This window comes from Rhipicephalus microplus, chromosome X, assembly GCF_043290135.1.
Source record: "Rhipicephalus microplus isolate Deutch F79 chromosome X, USDA_Rmic, whole genome shotgun sequence".
NCBI classification, from domain to species: domain Eukaryota; kingdom Metazoa; phylum Arthropoda; class Arachnida; order Ixodida; family Ixodidae; genus Rhipicephalus; species Rhipicephalus microplus.
In genome coordinates this window covers 220612010-220634260 of record NC_134710.1, presented here as the reverse complement: position 1 = coordinate 220634260, position 22251 = coordinate 220612010, and the positions used below count along the sequence as shown (strand labels likewise).

The following is a 22251-nucleotide window of genomic DNA, read 5'->3' as shown; positions in this document are numbered from 1 at the left end:
TAGGTGTGTCACGATTCAGCACACCAAGAGGCCATGTCAGTCTTGGAAGTCGTGAATCCTGCCCCTGTCTGCTATTCCGCAGTGCAAACCCTCTGTTCATGTCAGTTCATACTCGATTCAAGTAATCTGTTGTGCTGTTCTTTTGATTTTTTTTCAAAAAGAAATAAGTAAGTAGGTTACAATGTAGTAAGTATGTCTGATTTAGTCGCATGAAGCTCAGTTGCACAACCTGAAGAAAAAAAAGTGCAAGAAAAAAATAAACAAACAGAAAAGAACAGCCCTGCTTGATAAAGTTCACACCGCACGGCGTTGTGCAACATTCAATGGCAATATTATCGAAAACGTTGATATCTAGCTATGCGCGAAACATTGATATATTTACACTAAGAACACACCCACAGAAATGCGGAGTTCGAAGGTACTTGTAAGTTGACGGGGTCGTTTATCCGAAATACGAGGCACGCGCCGCGTAGACTGCGAGCCACTGGCAGCGCGTGTGTACATGCGCCACCACTCCACTCTGTGGCGAACAAAATTTATGGAAAACAACGGACTAGCAAGTGCAAACGCCCACAAGCTACTTTTTACGAGACGAGCATGCCCCATAGTGAGCACGTTCAAGACGATTTGTCTTAAAGTGTTTGCCACTTACATTGCATGCTCGCCGCATGTCCTACGGCACCGTACCATTGAGGGGCTTCCAAAGGCTTTTTCAAAGTAGGACAAATTTGAGTAGCGCATAACATCACAAGAAAACGAAGCACGTGACCACTGAGCCATGTTCAGTGCCTTCCTTTTTTGTCCCGTGTCATGGTGGTCGAATTTCCGCTTTTTAACTCTCCAGCGAACATAACCACGCCAGAGATAACAGGCTTCTCACTTTAGGTTTATCACCATTTCACACAAAATTTAAATCACACAAGCCTACGTCCTCATGATGGCTCATTATTACTTTCTTGATAACATTATTTATTACATTGCTGACCCAGGAAAAAAAACGCCGTTGTTAGCGCGAATAAATGTTCGCATAAATGCTCCAAGCGTTTCATTTAAGCGCTGGCCGCAATTATCTAGGCCTTCACAAAAAGAAAGAAGGAACGAAACGTTTTCTAAAAGTCAGCTTTTAATAAGAAGGCCTTTTTGCACGCTTTTCTAACGTTTCACTGAAGATATCTTGAGAAGTGACTTCTAAGACTATGTAAACAACTGACAGAAAGATTTTAGACGCAGACACAAACACTCAAATGAACAGAAAAGGACGTTTCACATGCGTAGACCAAAGGAGCAATCACGAAAGATTACAGACAATTCACAATGCGTTCATGCGGTCTACCGCTTCTGACTTAACAGGCCAGGTTCCAGTATGCATTCTCCGATATAAGTATAGATATATTGCTTAGCTACGCACTTTAAATAGACAATACTGAGAAAAACTCAATGTATCTGTGCTCAGGCCCATTCGATTTTCTCACGATAAAGATTGTTTACTTGCACATTTAAAAGATTAAGGTCATGTGGAGCAAACAGACACCTTTAGGAATATCAACGGGCTATTTCATTTTTACCTATATAAAAAAAAACTTGACTTGGAGCAGTTTGGTTGTTGCGAATATACCCCCACGTTCTCAGAACGCCAAGATGCTGAACCTCCAGCTGAGAGCCATTCAACGCAAACAATAAAGAAATCATCACAGCGCTGGCCTTATTTTGCATTTTCTCGTTTACCTTTAGCGTAAACCTAGCGACTGTGGCTGATTGGCAGAGCTTTGTAGACTATTTGCTCTGATTACAATGCCTATTTTATTCCCATTACGTGCAACAATATCAGACAGCACACGTCAATTGAAAGTGTTGTGCAAATATAACGGACGTAGTCAGGATCGCGAGGTAATAGGAAGAAAACACAACTGACCTATACTGTTATCAAACTTCTACTTTGCTCGCCCGCTGCACATTCTTCGGCTCAGCTGGCACTCAGGTATACGATTGCCAGGCGAATTTCCGCTCGACGCATATACTTCAGTTGTCCAGAACAATGGAACAATGATCCTAATTTTTTTCTGTATTTACATGACGACGACAATAATACATAGTCTGCTCTACACACGTATAAATAATAGGTGCAGTTTTTTGTCGCGAAATGCTGAGATTAGTATCCTCTCATATCGTGAACTAGTTAAACCAACATTTTCTTTTTTCAAACCTTCATTTTAAAGTTTATCTTTCTACCATATGGCTAATATTTTTTGTCGATTCGAATCACAACATCTTGAGCAATTTATTCTCAAGATTTAATACATCGCGGGCATATAGTGATAATGCTTATTATGCAATTAACAAGCTAGCTTCAAAAAACCACACGGTATTGAGAATAACATCAATGAACTACAAAGACTACAGTTTAGGTACGTCAGTTTCACTGGACGCCTTGTGCTTGCCGCGTCGGAAACACGCACAACGTCTCCATCACATTGGCTTCCATCCTCACACAAGCAGTGACGATGCACAGCAAGCCACAACTACACAGAGTACACTCTTTCACCCAACACACAACGACAACCTTCTAACTCGGGATAGGGCTCCGAGAAAAGGTATCGACAAGGTCACTCGTCTCATTCATACCTAGGATTTTTTCTTTAAGGAACACTACACAGTGGCACAGAGAGGGAGTAAAATTCCAGACAGCTATACTCCAGGTGCAAATTCCGCAGTGGAATTGTGGAATAAGATTTACATCCTGTGATTATGCTTGTGGATGTATAGGTACGTTGCGTGACACACAACACGAAAAATATGACATCGCATCTTGCGGTATCATCAGACTAGATCTTTTGACGGGACTGTTTTCTACGGCACGTTATTTTTTTTCTTTCTTCCCTTTCGAGGCATGCTCCAGAAAATCCCAGCCTTCCGTTGTTCGCGTCAGGCGCGAATATGTTATTTCGAAACCGCTCTCGAGAATGATCCTTCGGCCTGTCTTAAAACTCTATATCGCTACAATTGGCGAGGTGATGGGAATTAGTGTTGTGAGGGATCTTACTTTGCATAAAACCTGCGCTATGTGGCCGTTTACACTGAGCGTACAAAAATACATAGGGTTATTGAAGGCAGTAATGCCCCATATGGGTTTGCCATTTGAGACATTACATGATCAGCAGCGCGCATACTTGAAGTGTTTCTAGCTGGCACGTCCATAAAGCATCAATTGCAAGTGAAGGTTCCAAACAAATCTTTTGTATGCCATGCACAAAAGCCTAAAACGTCCTGATTTAGCTAGTGCCCTTAAGTCATCGCATAAAACACAGCGCTCCTAGGAGGCTCGAGGGCTCTTTTACACCCTTATGACCTCCGTATACTAGCTGTTATGTTCACCTGTTGGAAATGCACCTTAAAAATATAGCGGTCTCTTCCACGATGAATCTATTTAAATAAGACAATTGAATGTGAGCCGTAGTCACTGCAATGTTATAAACCGCGAAAACGGTCTTCTCAGTGGTCGTTTGAAGCTGCCTTAGAATAAGTAACAAAATGAAGCACTCTGTCCTTACTAACTTTTACACAGGTGCGTGTTTTTAAGAACAGCGATGTCTGGGCCCTTGGTTGAACCGAGCACAAGGCTGTTCGAACAACCGTTGGAGCGTTTAAGCAAATCAAAAAGCCACATGTATATTATATTGCAAAAAACTGACCGCTGCTTGGCATCTGCATTCCCAACCTGTTTACTCACTGCGCCATATCCACTCGCGCTTTTACTCGAGTGCAGAGCCATGAAGATTTGGCACGCGATTAAGGCGCCGGCTACAGAGCCGCCTTCGGACGGGCACTTATATCTGTCTACGTAAGCATTCCATTCCTTCTTTCCCTCTCGATGGTGCACAACAGAAGAAAACTGCATCATGTTGTGGATTCAGGTAAATGTTCGTGATTGCAGTGCACGAGAAACACGTTGTGCCCATCGCACGATTGGTAAAATGAAGACACCAGGCACTCGCTTATAAAGCCAGGGCGGCCAGCGACATCCCCGTTCAGCCAGCCTGGCGAACGCGTCAAGCACATTACTGGCTTGAAGTGCCGAGCGTCCCCGAGCACAATCAAAGAACACAGGCAGCTAAAGTGGGGTGCTCGCATTAAGCACTACAGAGTCACACCGTACACAAGACATGACACAACCTGCACTGAAACAACATCAGATGTCCGGCGGAAGAACAGGTCAACGGCTCACACTCGTTCGCTGACCAGCTCGGCGGCAGGCGAGATGCGCGAGCCGGGTGAGTCGGTGTTGTCGAATTTGATGCACATTGCCTTCACCACAGGACTCTGGGTGGAGTTGCCCTGGCTGCTGCTGCTGAAGAAGCCCCCGTGCTTAGGCTTCAAATGGCGGTTGTTCATCTCCATGTGAACAATCTTCATGAACTCGATCTGGGCCGCTAGCTTTTGAATCTCCTCCTGCACAGAGCAGCGCATCTCATAGGGATTCATGCGATTAGGAACAAAAAGTCTTAACGGATTATATTCGTGCGCATCATCATACGAGCGACCAACACACGAGAAGGCAGCACTCGCTATTTACCGAAACTTCATAAGGTGAAAAAATGTTGAAGCCTCACACGCTTCTACGCAGGCTTGAAACTGGCGAAGGCGTGTCTGGTCCTTCACAAAGCTATTAGACCATATGATGTGTTGTAAGGCTCATCGAGCAGGGTGGCTCCACGCACGCATATTATTACTATATTATTATTATTATTATTATTATTATTATTATTATTATTATTATTACGGCCTTCCCACAAGGTCAGTGTTACGAGTGACGTGCGTAAGCAGCAAACCTTCCTACAGCAACGTTTCTCTTCATCATTAGAGAAAGTGGAATCAACGTGCAAGCGAGATGAAAAAAAAAATTGCCCGCAGCTTCCCTCGGGGGAACACTGAGGAGGATGTGGAGCATATATTTGGTTAACGGGGTGTTAAAGTGCGACTTACTTGGGTCGATGGCTAAATTGGTTAACGTGGTTGTGAAATGGGGTGTTAAATTGCGACTTACTTGGGTCGATGGCTAAATTGGTTAACGTGGTTGTAGGAGGGGGTGTTAAATGAGTGAACACGTACACACGTATGCGAAAGGACGGCGCTAGTCGAAGGGACGTCGATCATTGTTTTTGTGGATTCGTTGGAATTCATTTCACCACGACCTTGGACGTCGACGCGCCGTACAAACCAACCGACGAGCGGCAACTGAGCGAGCGAGCGCCGACCTTGAGTATATATACAGCACGACGGCGCATGCACTGTCAGCTGTTGAATGTTCTCGAAGCGCGACGGTGCATGCGCGTCCACTGGAGAATCGGGAGAATTGTAGATGTCGAACGCGGTGTGTAGAGGAGGAAGGGTGCACAGATGGTGGAGGAGTGAAGCGCGCGCGGTGTGTAGAGGAGGAAGGGATGCACAGATGGTGGAAGAGTGGGCGACGGCGCGACGGCGCATGCGCGCGCGTCAGCTGTCGAATGTTCGAGAAGCGGTGCGGACGGCGCGGACGGCGCACTACAAGGCGCGAGTATAAGATGCTCCGCATCTAAAAGGCAGTCGTCGATATCTCGTTTTCACGAAACTAAAAACAACAAACGGCAGCCACGGAGCACCGAGTGACGAGCGGCCCTGTTCCACCTGGCCTACCAACGTGCAGAGTGACGGCAGGCAGCGGAGCATCTCGTAAGGCACCACAAAGTTGCATTCGACGAGACTCCGTCAATACAAGAGATTACAAAGATAAAGGTCGGTTAGTGAACTTGAGTTTACATATGCATGTGTTCATCTCCTTTTGTTAGTGAGAAAGTTTTCACATTCTTATAATGAAGGAATGCTTTCGCTCATAGCCGTGTGCCCCATACAAACAACCTTCCTCCATTTTTTTCGGTACAACACGGAAAAGCCAACACTGCTTATTAACTAAAGTTGATGTGTCAGGTCAGTTATTGCAAGAGTTGTCGCAAGCGCACCGACTACAGCCTCAATTCCGCAGGTATTTCTATCGGAAATCTCCACAGAAGAGCACTAACCTATAATCGACACCAGAATAAGTCAGGACAATATCGATGAAATGCCGAAGAGGCGCGTAAACAAGAAGATCAGAGGACGGCGGATACAGATTTGCGATAGGTCACGAACTGTACCCCCGACGCGGTGATCGGGCGCACAAGCTCCCCTTATCTAAGTATATTATGCTGTACTGCATTCGTATACGTCCGTGCCTTTTGTGCAGTGCTGCTTTTTATAGGACTCATTACGAGAAGTCAAGCCTTGGTAGCCAAAACAACGTGTGCGTCACACTTATCGCGAACCCTGGAAAGTTCCCCTGCTCCGCTTAATGTCTTCCATCTCACACCTTCGGCTGCCTTCTAATCGTGACACTGTTCCCTTTGAAAAGCGCCCTTCGATGATGACACTGTTTCCAGCGCACTGATAACTATCGCATTCGTAAGGTTGTTTGCCTAATTTAAGCGTCTACATTATGTTAATATTGTGTAGTCATTGTTCTCAACAGCAGCACTTGTTATTGTAGAAGCTTCGCTGCACACGTAGTGTTTTGCATTGCCGAAAGTCACCGCGACAACGGGCAAGTAATAATTTAAGGGTTCAGATGGAAGCTCGCTCACCTCTGCAAAGTGAATAGATTTTGCATGCTAGAGCGGGGGCGGTAAACAACTATGTTATAGATGCGAAGCGTCTTATAGTCAATCTCTTTCCGGTGTGGCGTGACCACCCTCACAGTGCATGGGCATCCCTCCCCCTTGATTATCTTCCACGCTCCCCCTTCTCTCCCCTCGCAACGCTGACATAGGCAGCATCTGTTAGCGTATGCTCACGAACCCATCTATCTCCTCTAGGCATTACTTCCAGTGGCATTTCAACCCCCACCAAATATGCGTCCCCTCCCCGTCTCTCTCATCTCATACGCTGTCCCCTCTCTTACATCGCGACCCCGACTCAGGCAGCGTCTGCCAGCCTACGCTCACTACCCCATCTCTCTCCTCCCTTCCAGAGGCGTTTAATCCCCATTGCATATACGTTCTTCCCCTCTCCCTCCACTTGTACGCTCTTCCTCTACCTCACTTCGCAAACGCCGACACAGGCAACGTCTGCTAGCGTACGCTCACTACTCCATCCCCCTCCTCTAGGCATCCCTCCAAGCGGCGTTTAACCCCCAATGCATATGCGTTCTCTCCCCCTTTCTCTCCTCTCGCACGCTCTTCCTCTCTCTCACCTCGTAACACCAACGCTGGCAGCGTCTGCTAGCCTACGGTCGCTTCTACCCCCTCTCTCCTTTAGTCATCCCTCCCAGTGTTATATCCACACCCTGCGCGTGCGTGCCCTCTCCCCCTCTCTCTAGTTACTTGTCTTGTCCCCCTCTTACCTCGCAACGCCGACGCAGGCAGCATCTGCTAGCGAGTTTCTCGATTGAAAAAGCCGACTGCTCACGCTGCACAACTTTTTACGGCCCCCCTTTCCCCGTATATATTGGCACTGGATCTTGACCTCCAAGATAGTGCTGGTGCGATGTTTCTCCTCTGCGTTATTGAATAAAAGTTCGCAGCGTACGCATTAACTAAAGTGGACTGCGGGTCTCTGTTCTATCGAAGTCTTTTTCTCTCATTGCACATTAGCAGGGATTGGCATGTTGCAGTAGGAAGCACCGGTCCATCACAGCGTGCATTGCGCCTCAGTAGGTTCCTCTCCTGCTCAACGCCACGATGAGCGGTAGCGTCAATGCCGCCTCCAGTGACGCCAGGGTAAGCGTTAGTGCCCGCTGATTTGCATCTACACATGTTTTTTGTTGTTGTTTTGGCCCGATATGGTAATATTTTTATTTTTAACGTGTAGTCTGTTTTCAGGTAACTGAACATATTGGGTTCGAAGCCCCACATACGCTTGACTGTCCATTATGGCTATCCTAGGACTCCAGAGCTACTCATTCTTGAATATTTAAGCTGTTCTGTATACCTAAAAACGAGCCATTTTACTTGTCCCCGCTTTATAGCCAGTTCTATAAAAGCCACTCACACACAACTGCTGATTAATATTGTGCCCTCTTCATTAGTGTAGTGTGAAACTGTGGCCTGAAGCGTGGCTACAGCTGCATTAAAGCCAGCCCCGTAGACGCACACTCACGACGCGGTGTTTTTTTTTTTTGATTTAATGCAAACTTATGAGAAAGTCACACTGGCTCTTTCTCGAAGTTCTTCGTGTTCAGTGCTCTAAGAGAACAAACTGTGAGCCGCATAGATGGTCTATGGTGATTGAGAAAGAATGGATAGTGCACTGCCTGTGACATCCTATCTCAACCCAGTTGCACTCCTTCACCCTACCTAATTAGTATCTTGACGGCATAACAACATGAAATATTGTGTTTTTCTCGATTTTTTTGTAGGGCAAGATTTGCCAAAATAATCCCACGCAGCTGCGACGGGTGTGCAATTGTAATCCTCGAAACAAATTATCTAGACAGACGCACATTACTTGCACAATAAATCCAAATACTACTTAAATAGTAAAAAAATTACTAATTAACATTTGAAGTCAATAATTTACGACGCACGTTGAAGTTCAGTTATTCTATTCGTTGAACATTCGGGGGATATACTCACATGAAACATTTTTTAAGGCAACCATTTAGTTTTGGTACACTGTTTCCAAAAGTGAATGACGAAACGCATTGGCATTCCGTTTGTTTTAGCACTGCATTGAATGAACGGGAGAGGCCGTGAGGATTCATTTAAAGCACAAGTCATCTTCACAACCTCACCTGCTATAATTCGTAAGCTCTAAAATATGTGCCACAAAATAATCAGCCGAAAAATCAACTCGTCGAATCACAATTATCAGTCTGTCTTACACTGTGAAGTAAGTTCTACTGTAACACACTTATGTAAGTGCTGTCACCTGTCCCAGGCAATTAAAAAACTCCCCACACATAAATAATGGAAGAAGAGCTTGCCGGGAGCTGGGACAAGAGCATGGAGCATGAAGGGGGAGGGAAGTCGGAGGAGGATGGTCTGTGTATGCAATGTGCATGCGCTCAGGTTTCTTTTTTTTTTCATAAGTTCGCCCAGAATAAACATGGTATATCCCCAAAGTGAATGATGATGAGTGGGCGAAGGAGTGGGAGTGTTCGGTGTTAATGTAAATCACCCGTAACATTGGCCACTCACGCATGTAAATGGGTGCCAAGCGTTGTACAGTTACATAGAATGTTTATTGGTCATTATTTCTATGTTTTGTTGAGTTGGGAATTTCGTTTCGCGGTCATTATTGCTTCTTTGTGGTAACAAATCTAGCCTGATGTTGGCGAAGACTAGGCCTAGGCACACTCTTTTGGTGGTTGCTCGTTATTTCCAGTCATACGAAATGCATCGTAGAGCATATCGAGACGTCAGCTACTGTACAAGCCAGTCATTGTCCATGATTATCATCGTCATCATTTTCATCGTCATTAGCGTCATCGTAATCGTCATGGCGTATAGTTAGTACCTTGCATGTGCTGTGCCGTGATGGCAGAAGGCGATTGTGTGTCTGGAGCACGCTTTTTCTTCAATGTCATCAGCATGATCGTCAGTGGCGGCTATGGCGCGCAACGCCAACGCCAACAGACAAGCCTCGCCCCTGAGGAGCTTGTCCGCTAAACAAAAAAAAATTTACCGTACTAAAGTACGTACTACCCTCAGCACTCACAAAACACCTAATACTTCAATTGTTCGTAAGTGAAAAGTTCAGCTGATCCTGTCGCTGAACGCTTACTGCGCCTAACGGTGGTGCAGAAGACTTACTAAACTAAACACTTTGTGAACTTTACCACTGGTGAAATCGCCGAGCGGTCCAGCATCCACTGCATTTTATAGGCAGCCATAAGAGGGGTAAAGCTGTAGACAGTATTCGCACCAATAGCTTGCAGGTCGCTATAGCAGCTCCATCGTCTGCTCCGTGCCGACTTACAAAAATATACTTACAGGGAAACATGACATGCAAAGCACGTTCAGTGACGCAAAAGCCCCCAAACAACGATGCGCAACCTCTGCATGCTGACGTCACACCGTAGCCAGGGTTTGTCGTTTGCCTGCCCCTATTTATATTGGGCACTCCACAAAACTTGCTTTCAGTTTTTCCAAAAATACAGGTTTCGAAAGTACAGCGTACAATCTGCGCCGTATCTCACGAAGCCTTTGAAGCGTTTTTCAATTGCCCTGACGTCAGCCTGTTGCTCGGTGGCTTGCTCCAGTACATAGCTGAATTGCAATGAAGCCCACCCTACCTTTCTATTTCCCGTATCACAACCAGGAGGTGATAGCGACTTCGAATTCTCATCATCCCAGTTGTTGAGCCAGGCAACAAGTGAAGCTGAACGAAGAATGTTGCCGGGCCAGCTCGCCTCTATACGCAGAGTAGTGCTAAGCGAAAGCCGCAACAAAACGACATACTCGTTTCCCTTGCCTTCAACATTTCTGATACAATCGACCGCGGCAGAGAAAACACGAAACTTGATTTCTTCATTTTTTTTCTTTGTCCTTTAAACAGACACCTTGTTGCATTAAACATTGGAATTGAAAACCCTAAGAGCTATCTAGCAAAGCGCTGTGGGCCTGACCACCATAAATAACTCAAGCAGGAGTTCTTCCGTATTTATGCTTGCCCCCTTCCCACGCACAAACAGTTTTTTTTTCGCTGAGAAAAACTAATAACAAAAGTTATTTATAAAATTTTAATTACTAGAGCAACTAGGCAAAGATGCGTGTGCTTGCGTGTGCTCCTCCATTCTCCCCTTTTCTTTTCTGCATTCCTACATGCGTATAAACAAATCCAATTCCTTACTTTGAATAGACGATAAAATAACGGAGAAATCTTTTCTTATCGGTAACGAATGAAACTATTATGATCTTTTTTATATATAGTAGAGCTTCGTTGAATGTAAAGAAAGAGGTACAGCTACTGGAGGTAAGAGCGAATTCTCAAAAATTTCAATAATTTGAGCGATTGTTGTTAACCATTTTTAGGTGGTATCGCATGAACACATCACATTTTCATTAGTGTCGCGTCGACTCGGTCACATTATAGCGACGCTTGTGCTATATAGCAAGAGTAAATGATTCTGTCTCCCAGAAATAACACTGGTGGTTACACTGGTTGACACTTGGAACCAAAAATTTAGTGCCCACTTGCGATAAACACAACGGTAATCGTGGGCACACTCTTGTGTTGCTGTGACGGCATATTAAACTCGCCACCTAAGACTGATAGAAGGCAGCTGCTGCGAGATGAGTAGCTAGTAATGCCTGCGAGAGCAGCAAAAGGTCGCAATTGCTGAAGCGCTCATTCCATAGCCTTATACAATATAGCAAGAGGGGAATTTGGCACTGCGATCGTGTGCCCTCATGAGAATAATGGGAAGTACAGACTTCGGATTGGATTGCATTAGCTTGCGAGCTGTCTACGAAAATTTTTTTCTACAGTTTTAGTTTCGGTCTTGCACAGCGTAGATAGGGGGGGTGCGGTGCAAAGTACTGAAGTAGCCCCTCTATAATTCAAAGAGGCCGAAGCCCACTAGGTCTCTCAATTCGCTGCGACGTTGAAGCTTTACCGTTTGTATTTGACACTTTAGGCAATGCGTCGTCCACTCACAACTGCGCATAGATGTAGCATCCCATACCAGTGCAGAATATGTGCATCTAGTTCACGTTCTTTTATAATCACTTCTTGTCGAAAATTGTTTATATCGACTGTGAAATGACGGCAAAACTAAGTAGACGCACCGTCAAGCTCATCTGACTCCACTTCACAACAAAACTAGAGATGCGTCGAGAGCCGACCACTCAGACAGACGTACCTAGCATCGCAGCAGACGATGTGTTCAATGTTTCTCACTTATTACTGTACTGTTATTTATATAAGAATGTAACGCGTACTTTTGAGAGTGAAACAAATACGTTTGTTTTCAAGTGTTGTAAAAAAATAATTCATTATACCTTGATGCCAAATCTTGAAAGCACTGGCAGAGCAATGAATACCCGGGTAGTTTAATTTGTCCAGATTTCACTCTTACCTCATAATCATCAAAGATTCTTGCAGCAAAATTTGCGTACAAAAGAATGAAGCAAATTTGAACTGAATATACTTTCATACCACTTTGTTTTACACTCGACGAACAAGCGTCGCAAATCTAAAGAACGCACTCTATCCGAAGCAGATCTGACGAATGTGCTTCCCATAATTTTCATGGGGGCATACGAGCACTACTGAAGGAGCCCGCATAGACACTGGTGCCAGATCCCCTTTGGGTATTATTGTATGAAGCTCTGTGGCTGATTCCAAGATGGTCAATGGCCACAGCCAGCATATTTATTAATACTAAATGGACCCTTTAACACTTTTTCAGCATGGTCAGAAAACGTTGCCGCTGGGACACACAAGACAGCGATAGGACACACAAGACGAAGGCTCCGGACAACACGTGAGCCAAATATAAATTCACAATAAATTAGCGATAAATTACAATAAATTATTACACAATAAATTATCAAAGTCAGCTAAAATTTCTTTCTATTTTCTTTACAAATGACGTAAGACGCTACAAAACCACTCCTAGAAAGCCCATCTATCATCCGTTAGCTGATTTAAATATGGCGCGCTTGGTCGTCACGGGAGGCCGCGACTTGTCCGCGCGCGTGCACGCGATCACACCGAGAAAGCCGCGCATTCGAAAAAAAAAAAAGTGGCTCAAGGTCACGAGGACCACTTGACGTATTTTCTTTGCGTCTGCCATACCTCCCTGCTTAGCTTCCAGCGCTTTCATGGGGACGAGAGAAGAGAGATTGCAATTGCAGCATGCGATAAAACTTTGTAGCTCCGCTCACACTGGACTGATTCTTAAATTTTTTGCGGCGTTGAATTCATGAGGCAATAAGCTCTTTCTGTATATTAATTCCATGGATAGCTGAAAAATTATTTCAAGGCCCCTTTAAATTACATGTGTGTACTAGTGGATCGCCTTGGAATATCCAGAATTTCAAGGACCCAAAAGCTCTTGCCTTTTCCCTAATTCTGCATGTATGCATAACTTGTGGACGTTGTAGGCGCGAAATACCAGCTAATGTCTCAATGTAGTTTATGGCTCAATTTATAGAACAGTCGTTACGTTGGGCGACAAGACAAAAGCAAGAATGTGACTGTGTCCATGCCAACGCTCGCTCGTGTATTTTATAATATAACCCAGTGACTGTAATTCTACAGCACTCTAAAGATCATTTGGCGCTGTTTTGTGAGTCATGACACGTATATGATTCTCTTTAAAGAAGCACATGAAAACCCTTTGGAAATCACTATGCTGTCGTCGGAGAGTCCTGAAGCCTACAAGAGAGTGTCTCTTAAAGAGAGAGTCAAATACGCGACAAGCCAGGACTCAACGATAAAAGTAGCACTCACTTTCTCTTTTTTTATCTTAAAAAGTGTATCAGATTGCCTCAAGATACGTCGAAAAAGAGACTTGTGATCTCTACATCGATCATGAGAAGTGCCCACAAAATCCCAATTCACATTTATAACTTGCTGTTTCGTCTACAGCACCGTACGCCTACTAGTATATGAAAAAAGAAACAAAACAATTCAGATAGGTGTGCATTTCAGGTATTCTTGTGTGTGCTAAGAAGCTTAACGCACGGCAGAATTGTGCGATTGTTTCTCGAGACTCGAGAAAGTTTCACACTGCATGCCTTGTCGTTTACCTTGAGCTCCTCATTTTCTTGATAGAGGTCCACAGTCTCCTCGTGCATGAGCCCGACCCCGTTGAGCGAAAAAGAAGCGGTGACGCCCCTGGCACGAGCCCTGTTGTCCCACATGTCGCCTTGTCCCTTGATCACACGATAGAACTGGAACGATAGGACACACAAGACAGCGTATAGTGAAAAGGTGCCCATGATGTCGCTCAGGACTTCCACTCGCGAAGGGTGACGGAATAGCTCCTAGATCGCTACAGCGTAATGTTAATCCCGTGTTTAGAAACATAGCCGAAACTCACTAAAGGAGCATTGTAATTTTTTACGCGCAACAAAACCCTCTCCATCGTCCAACCACAGAGCTTAATAACACTCCTTAATGACGCAAAATATTCAGTGCACTCAATGTTTTTAGGTAAATTTTATTTGAGCATATATACTTCTCAGAAAGTGACCAGTTTTTCGCTAATATGTAGCAAGAGAATTGAGGTTAGGCTTGATTGCATTCCTAAATTACGTTTGAAAGCCAAATGAATGTTTAGTGCGATAGTAGACATTCTTGTAACTACCAAGACTTTTTGCTTCAGCATATACAATACCTATATATTTTTAAAAAGTCATCAAGAAAATAAATCGGTAAACTGCTATCAATCCCCCGAAGATGAAATGTAGGGAGTAATCTTAACTGGCATTTTGACCGCCAACTTGAAAACTATAGACTGTTTGGTGTGTACAGCCGCGCAAACCATGTCGCGCAAGTAGTATCTTTTTACTATGTGCCTTCGCCCTGAGAATGAAGGGTTTCAAAAAGAGCGAGGGCCAGTGTATTCTCCCAAAACGCATGCCTATAAAACAATTTGTTGCAACGGCACTGTGTCATAAATCAATAACAGACAGAAACGTCGCCACTGGCATGCTAATTGAATATGTAGTCATACATAGATTTTATCATCAGCATCAGTTCGACTACGCCCAATGCAGGGCAAAAGCTTCTCCCATGACTCGCCAATCAACCCGGTCTTTCTGCTAGCACGTTATGCCTGCGAACTTACGAATTTCATAGGCCCACCCAGCCTTCAGTCTCTACTTCATGCGTTTGCCTTCTCTGGGAATCTATTCAGATACCCTTAATGACCAGCGGTTATCCTGTCTACGGGCTACCTGCCCAGCCCATATAATTTTTTTCTTCTTGGTTTCAACTATGATGTCCCTCACCTTGGTTTGTTCCCTGATCCATTCTGCTCTCCTTTGTCTCTCAAGATCACATCTATTATTTTTCTTTCCATCACTCGCTGCATCGTCATCAATTTCGGCTGAATCCTCTTGTTAAGCATCCAGGTTTCTGCTCCATAGGTAAGTACCGGCTTTATGTAGTTGTTATATACCTTACTCTTGAGTGTTAATCGCAGATTACCATTCATCATTTTAGAAAGCTTGCCGCATGTGCTCCACCCCATTTTTTATTCCTCTAGTTACTTCAACGTCGTAGTTCCGCTCCACGGTTATTACCAGTACTAAGTAGACGTAGTTCTTTACAACTTCAAGTGCACTATTGCCTATCTCGAAGCGCTGTTCTTTCCCGAGGTTGTTGTCATTGCTTTCGTTTTCTGGAGATTAATTTTAAGACCTATCTTTCTGCTCTTCTTGTTGAACTCCGTAATGATGAGTTGCAATTCGTACCCTGAGTTACTCTGCGATGCGATGTCATCGGCAAAGTGCAGGTTACTAAGGCACTCTCTATTAACTCTTATAGCTTACTCTTCCCCCTCTTGACCTCCTAAAACCTCCTGTAAGCACGCGTTAAATAGCATTGGAGAGATCCTCTTCCTCTTCCTTAAACTCTTCTTTAATGGAATTTTGTCGCGTTCTTTATGGACAACTACGGTAGCTGTGGATCCACTGTACGTTTCTTCCAGTACGTTTTTGTAGGACTCGTCGATGCCCTGATTTCGCAGTGCCTGCATCACCCTGCTGCCTTGTCTGAGTCAAACGCCTTCTCGTGTTCTATGAAGGCTATGTATAGGGGTTGGTTGTATTCCGCGCATTTCTCAATCAACTGACTGATATTATGAATACGGTCTGTTTTAGAGTAGCTTGTATGAAACCCAGCTTAGCCCTTTGGTTGATGAAACTCTAATGGCGCCTTAATTCTATTAGCTATTATTTTTGTAAATAGTTGGTAGAGAACGGACAGTAAGCTGATCGGCCTGTAATTTTTCAAGTCATTGACGTCTCCTTTCTTATGGATTAAGATGATGCTGGCATTCTTCCAAGATTTCTAGTACCCTTGCCGTCAAGACACACTTCGTATATAAGGAGGCCAGTTTTTCTAGCACAATTTCTCCGCCATCTTTCAGTGACTCCGTTGTTACCTTATCCTCCCCAGCGGCTTTGACTTTTTGCATTTATTCTATAGAGTTTTTCTTACGTTTCCTGTCGTTACTGGTAAGATATCGAATTCCTCTGGACTATGATTGCTTCTTACGATATTATACTCGTTGTTTCTGTTTCCGTACAGCTCTCTTCAGAACTCCTTCACAACGTCAACAATCCTTGGTTACGACATTACCTTTCTTGCTTGTATGCATGCATCCGATTTTTGTCCATCCACAAGTTTGCCTTCGCAGCTTTTATGCTTCTGCCGCTTTTTACAGCCTGCTTGATTCTCTCCATGTTATACCTTTTGATGTCAGCTAACTTACGCCTATTGACTAACTTCAAAAGCTCCACTAACTCAATTTGGTGGTTGCATTTGAGGATTTGATGGTTTGTCGTCTCTTAATGAAACTTTTCGTTTCCTGACATAGTTTTCCAGTTTTCTGTATAGTGACTGTATACCTCTGACTTCCATTGCACACTCTTTAACGATATTAATAAGATTATCGTTGATTGTGTCAACGCTAACGTCGGCTACCTCGTTTAAAGCCCCACATTTACTCTGAAGCAAAGCTATGAACTGCTCAACTTTGTTTCTCATCACTAGCTCATTGATTTGCTTCTTGCATTTAGGTCAATGCCTTTGCTTTTTTTTTGAAAAAGTTTAGGTGAATACGAGCTCTTACCATTCTATGGTCAGAACATTGGATTTAGATTACTTCGATTTAAGTACACATTAAACAACACAAAGTGGTCGAAATTTCTCGAGCCCTCCCCTGTGGCCTCTATCAATCATATTGAGGTTTTGGAGCGTTAAACTCCCCAAATATTATCATTACAATGATTCGGTTGGCTGTACCTATATACCTTTTCACTCTTTTTTTTTCATTTAGTAGAACGGTTGCAATTGAACGACGATATACGTATAGTATGTCTTTTTACTGATATTCTTGTAATTGTACTTTTTGGTTTATAGGGAAAGGCTATTGTTGGATATCGCTTCCTGTGCTTCAGAAAGAAACGTCTCTCCCTCTGTAATCAAGACTTCACTCACAGTTCATTCATTCATTCATTCATTCATTCATTCATTCATTCATTCATTCATTCATTCATTCATTCATTCTTCATTTCCAACAAGTCTTTTACAACCAGTTGGGGGGTTCCTCATGCGAAAAGCGGTTGAAAAACCACTTGAGAGTGCCTGAGGCCCCACGTACATGGCAGCAGTTTAAAAATTTCCACTGTTTCGTCCACTCAGTACGAAGAAAATAAAAGAAAGATGTCCGCCTAATTGTACCCGAGGAACCGGTTATATTGTAAAAGAACGGCGTTTTTTTGACGCGCAGCCAGAACGAGAAAAATCTTCTTTTCAGATTTCATAAACATTCGATTCCCTCTCGCTTATGAAGACGAAAGACAGAGAAAAATGTTTGCTAAACACTGACACATATAAACAAAAACCCACATGCATTAACTCCACTCTCAAATTAAAAGTAAAAAAAATCATTGGTGATATTAAATGGTGCCCCGAGGGTATTTGCTCTGAAAGACGCACTACATGCAGTTCTATCGTTTTGTATTACAAGAACTGCCCAAATCTGCCATCAACGTCAGCTTACTATTCTCAGTTGCGCTTGAAGGAACTATTAGGCTGATAATACGCTCAGCTAGATTGGTGATTCAGCCATTTAAAATAACAAATACGTCAGTCTTACTATTAGCACCTAGCGAAAAAAGTCGCCGCTAAAACGAGACACTTCGAGCTGTTGGAGGCATCTTATTCGTATCTGTGACATCATCAACTTCCCGCCCCAGCTCATTGCTACGTGTCCACAATGGTGAGCTTTGTTTCTTATCTCTAAATATAAACTATATTACAATTTGAAATAGAAAAGAACAAAGTCTGTTCACGTTTGAGATTTTTTTCACAGCTAATAGGAACCAAACATGAAGAAAGAGTGTTTTATTCATGACGTTGCAAAACCACACCTTGCAAAGCATGAAAAAAAACTGCATTTGGTCTTCTTTTGTCTATAGCTAATAAATATTTTTTTAAAAGTTAATCAAAGTTATTCTTTGATTTATCACTCTAATGAGGCCCAGTGTTGCCCTTTTGAATACTTCGATTGATTGATATGTAGGGTTCAACGTCCCAAAACCACCATATGATTATGAGAGACGCCGTAGTGGAGGGCTCCGAAAATTTCGACTACCTGGGGTTTTTTAACGTGCACCCAAATCTGAGCACACGGGCTTACAACATTTCCGCCTCCATCGGAAATGCAGCCGCCGCCGCCGGGATTCGATCCCGCGACCCGCGGGTCAGCAGCCCAGTACCTTAGCCACTAGACCACCGCGGCGGGGCCTTTTGTGTACTTTCACAAATGCCCACTTTTGACGTATCCTTTTATTTGCCCAGTTACCCAGGCGCTCTGTGCGCGCTCTTGCACTGTAAGCAATGCAACTGTATTAGGGGTCGCAACTTTCCAGACCTCATGAACATTAACCAGCCTGTGCGGATAACCTTCCTGCCTGTGTATATTATTAAAGACGATAGTCTTTCGAGGAGACCTTCGACGCAAAAATTTTGGTCTGTCTGTGAGTCTTTTTAGGTATCTGTACATTTTTCTGTTTGTCCTCGGTAACAATACACCAAGCGGTTCCAATCGATATTTCAAACGGCCAACCCCATCCGCAGCACCCACCAGTATTGCTCAGGTTTCCGCGCTCAAACTTGTGCGATTCTCAATTAAAAAGTAATTATTGTCTATATCTGAGGCACCATAACAACACGTCAGTATTATCTATGTGTGGCTTTATACTAGAGAAGGCATACATAAGTAATTTTAAAGACTGTAGCGTTTATCACGCTGCACAGACAATGTAACGCGATGCTCAAAAAGGCAACTGTTTTCAAAGCTTTGCTAAGACGACACAGTGGTGGCACCTGCCCATTGCTCTGCGTTCTACACCTTATCGCCTCTGAAACATGTGACCGCACGCCTTCCTTCGTTTTTGAATATAAGTGCCAGATAGCACTCGTGTCTAACGTGTCTTGATGCGCTCTTTTGCCTTCGCTGTAGCGATTGAAACTCTCTAACGCCGCGCCTCCAGAATACAATTTACCAATTTTCTGGCGCAGAACATCAAATGAAGGCTTTGCTCACTCTTTCAAGACGCAAGACTATCGTCGTTCGACGACATTTGCAGTAAAACATGCAGATACAGGGTCATTTTTTATCTCCTTCTCTATCAACTGCACTCTTAAATTTCAAAGAAATAATTGCTAGAACTTTCTGTTCCAGAACCCCAATGTGATTATGAGGAACATGTTAGTGGAGGGCTCCGGAAATTTCGACCATTGGGTGTTGTTTAACTTGCACCAAAATGTAAGTGCACGAGCTTATAGCATTTCGCCTCCATTTAAATGCAGCCGCAGTGGCCGGGATTGAAGCCCGCGAGCTTTGGGTCCGAAATCCAGTTCCCTAATCACTATATAGACCATCGCGGTGGATGGAAACAATACCTCATAGATGTCTTGGAGCCGTAAAAGTACTAATAATAATAATAATAATAATAATAATAGGAAGAGGAAGAAGGAACGAGAACTGCTTCGAGTATGCACCACGTGGTTTATAAGGCACACATATTACTCCTGCAAATGACTTCCGCATAAAAAATAACTGCTTAACTGCTGTGCTATTCGCGACAATTAACGATGCTGTGAGAATGCATTGATTAACCAGGCAACGTCATGGCAGGCCCTATCTCGACAGTCTGCCTTCCTCTTATGAAAAGGCCCCCAGTTTTAGGAGTAAGAGAAAAAAAAAGTCCCATACCTTTGGTCCGAAGATTAGGATGACAGTAACAGTGGTGCTCAGCTGCGTTCGAATAAATCCGAACAGGTACTTCACATCGGGGCTCGCGCTCGGCAGAATCACCAGGCTGAAAATGGAAGAATGGCAAGAAAGGAAGAAAAGCTGTCTTAACCATTGCTTGTACGTTACTTATTCTAGCTTGTTAACTTCTAAGCTTGAACAACGATAATGCCAGTTTTTTACAATGCAGAGATGATGTATCTTGAGTAATATCTCGTTTTTTTAAGTTTTTGATCGAGCTGACAGTAGTTTAAATATGAAAGATCACCACTCACCAAGCTTGTTCATATACTTTCATTATGACCAAGCTACAGTCGATGCGGTAATGCTACGATGTGTACAGTGTACAATAAATATCACGCAATGCGCATATAGCGCCTCACTTTCTTAGATAATTTGCCAATTCCGGGTGCTCAAGCTTTTTCTTCCTAAGCATTGAAGTGACAATCCTTTGAGATATCACGATTGTAGCTGCAAAGTTTGTATGGCTCTGTACATCAGCTCAAGGCAAGCACTTTTAAGCGAACAAATGTCATAAAGCAGTAACATACAAGAAATACGTGGCATATTTTACGACGTGTAAAGCCACGAAGCTGCTCAAATGTGGTACTGAAAATTGATTATTTGATTGATTAGATATGTGGGCTTTAACGTTCCAAAACCACCATATGATTATGAGAAACGCCGTAGTAGAGGGCTCAGGAAATTTTGACCACCTGGGGTTCTTTAACGTGCACCCAAATCTGACCACACGGGCTTACAACATTTCCGCCTTCATCATAAATGCAGCCGCCGCAGCCGGGATTTGATCCCACGACCGGCGGGTCAGCAGCCGAGTACCTTAGCCACTAGACTACTGCGGCGGGGCGTGGTACTGAAAAATATTGATTTTTTTAGGGCACGTTACCTATGTTGTGCCAAAAAAAAGGTTGCTTTTGTAGGGTGAAAATGTATCATATTTTTGCATGATAACTAAAACAAAACGCAAGCACTTCGAAATAGAATTGCTCGTTAAATTTTGAGATTTAACATAATCACTCATTTGGCATAGTTTCGGTGAGCAATCTAATTGCTTCCATCCACTGACACCACACGGATTGGGCTGTACAATAAATCTCCCATTGAAGAAACGAAGTGGTCTTATTTTTTCAAAACCTTTCTTTACTACTGAAGAATGTGTGAATATTTTATGGTTGCTTTCTTTTTTTTCTTGAAGCTTGTCATGTGGTTTACACAAATAATTTTATTAGAAAAAGTGCCGCAATTGATGCCTTGATCTTATCGCCCTTATGGCAACGCCTATGCAAATAACTGCCTAATTGATCCCTTGATAACTTTTCAGCACTTAACATCCTCATTCGAGTAGCTTTAATTTCTGATAGCAACCCCAACCTGCGGTGAATATCTTTAGTAACGCTGTAACAGAACACTTAGAGCACTTCACTGGAAATTCAGAAGAAAACACTCAGGTTCAGCTGAATGTTTCAGAAAAATCTTTACTAGGGTGCAGCGAAGCTATACTGCGTGATCTGAAGGAGTCACCTTTCTAAAGTACAAACACTACCTAATGGACATAACTGGACTGTTTCCGTGTGGAGAGCAATGCAGCTTGGATTTGGATGGACATTGAAGGACCCTAAGCGGTCAAAATTATAATTTCTTGAGTTTTACATGTCAAAACAACTATATAACTTGACGCCTTATTGGAAGGCTCCGGGAATTGCTACCAGCTACGTGCACGGGCCATTTTCGCATGGCATTCCGGCCAGAAGCCCAGTGCCGAAAAAAGTGTTCGACCTAGGTGGCTCACGTGGTGAAAATATATCCGGAGCTCTCCACTGCAGCGTATCTCGTAATGATATTGTAGTTTTGGCACGAAAAAATCTGAGCTAATAAAAGTGGAGATTTTCCTTAGTTTCAAGAATACCATAACCCATTGTTCACTAGTGAAAGCCAAATCTCGAAAATAATGTATACGGCATTACCCAATCTTTATTTACAATTCATTATGTCGTAATATAGCAAACAGTCAGTTTCATAGTTCATTCTCAGTAGCACTATTTTTTGGAGGCATGCTAGACACCAGAAGCCATGGCAAAATATTACGTGCTCATTATAGAGGTACGTAAGCCAGATAGGAAGTGTGTGGGTACGTGAGCCACGCATATTCTTTAATTACGGACAACTTTGAGATCGGTAGCACGATAAGTGGTGCAATTGCGCAATCAGCGAAGAAAATGAAA

At 43.5% G+C, this 22251-nt stretch overlaps 1 protein-coding gene across 1 annotated transcript in view; it reads right to left on the bottom strand.

Moving 5' to 3' along the window:
* Window positions 1-3916: 3916 nt before the first annotated feature.
* LOC119187551 (putative G-protein coupled receptor CG31760) overlaps window positions 3917-22251 on the bottom strand; it is a 186650-nt gene continuing 168315 nt past the window's right edge. Inside the window, exons 13-15 of the mRNA XM_037435692.2 lie at window positions 19970-20075; window positions 13764-13907; window positions 3917-4446 (exon numbers count right to left, since the gene is read on the bottom strand). Of these exons, the coding sequence (XP_037291589.2) occupies window positions 4219-4446; window positions 13764-13907; window positions 19970-20075 (478 nt within the window). The 3' untranslated portion in view covers window positions 3917-4218. The remainder of the gene's footprint in view (window positions 4447-13763; window positions 13908-19969; window positions 20076-22251) is intronic.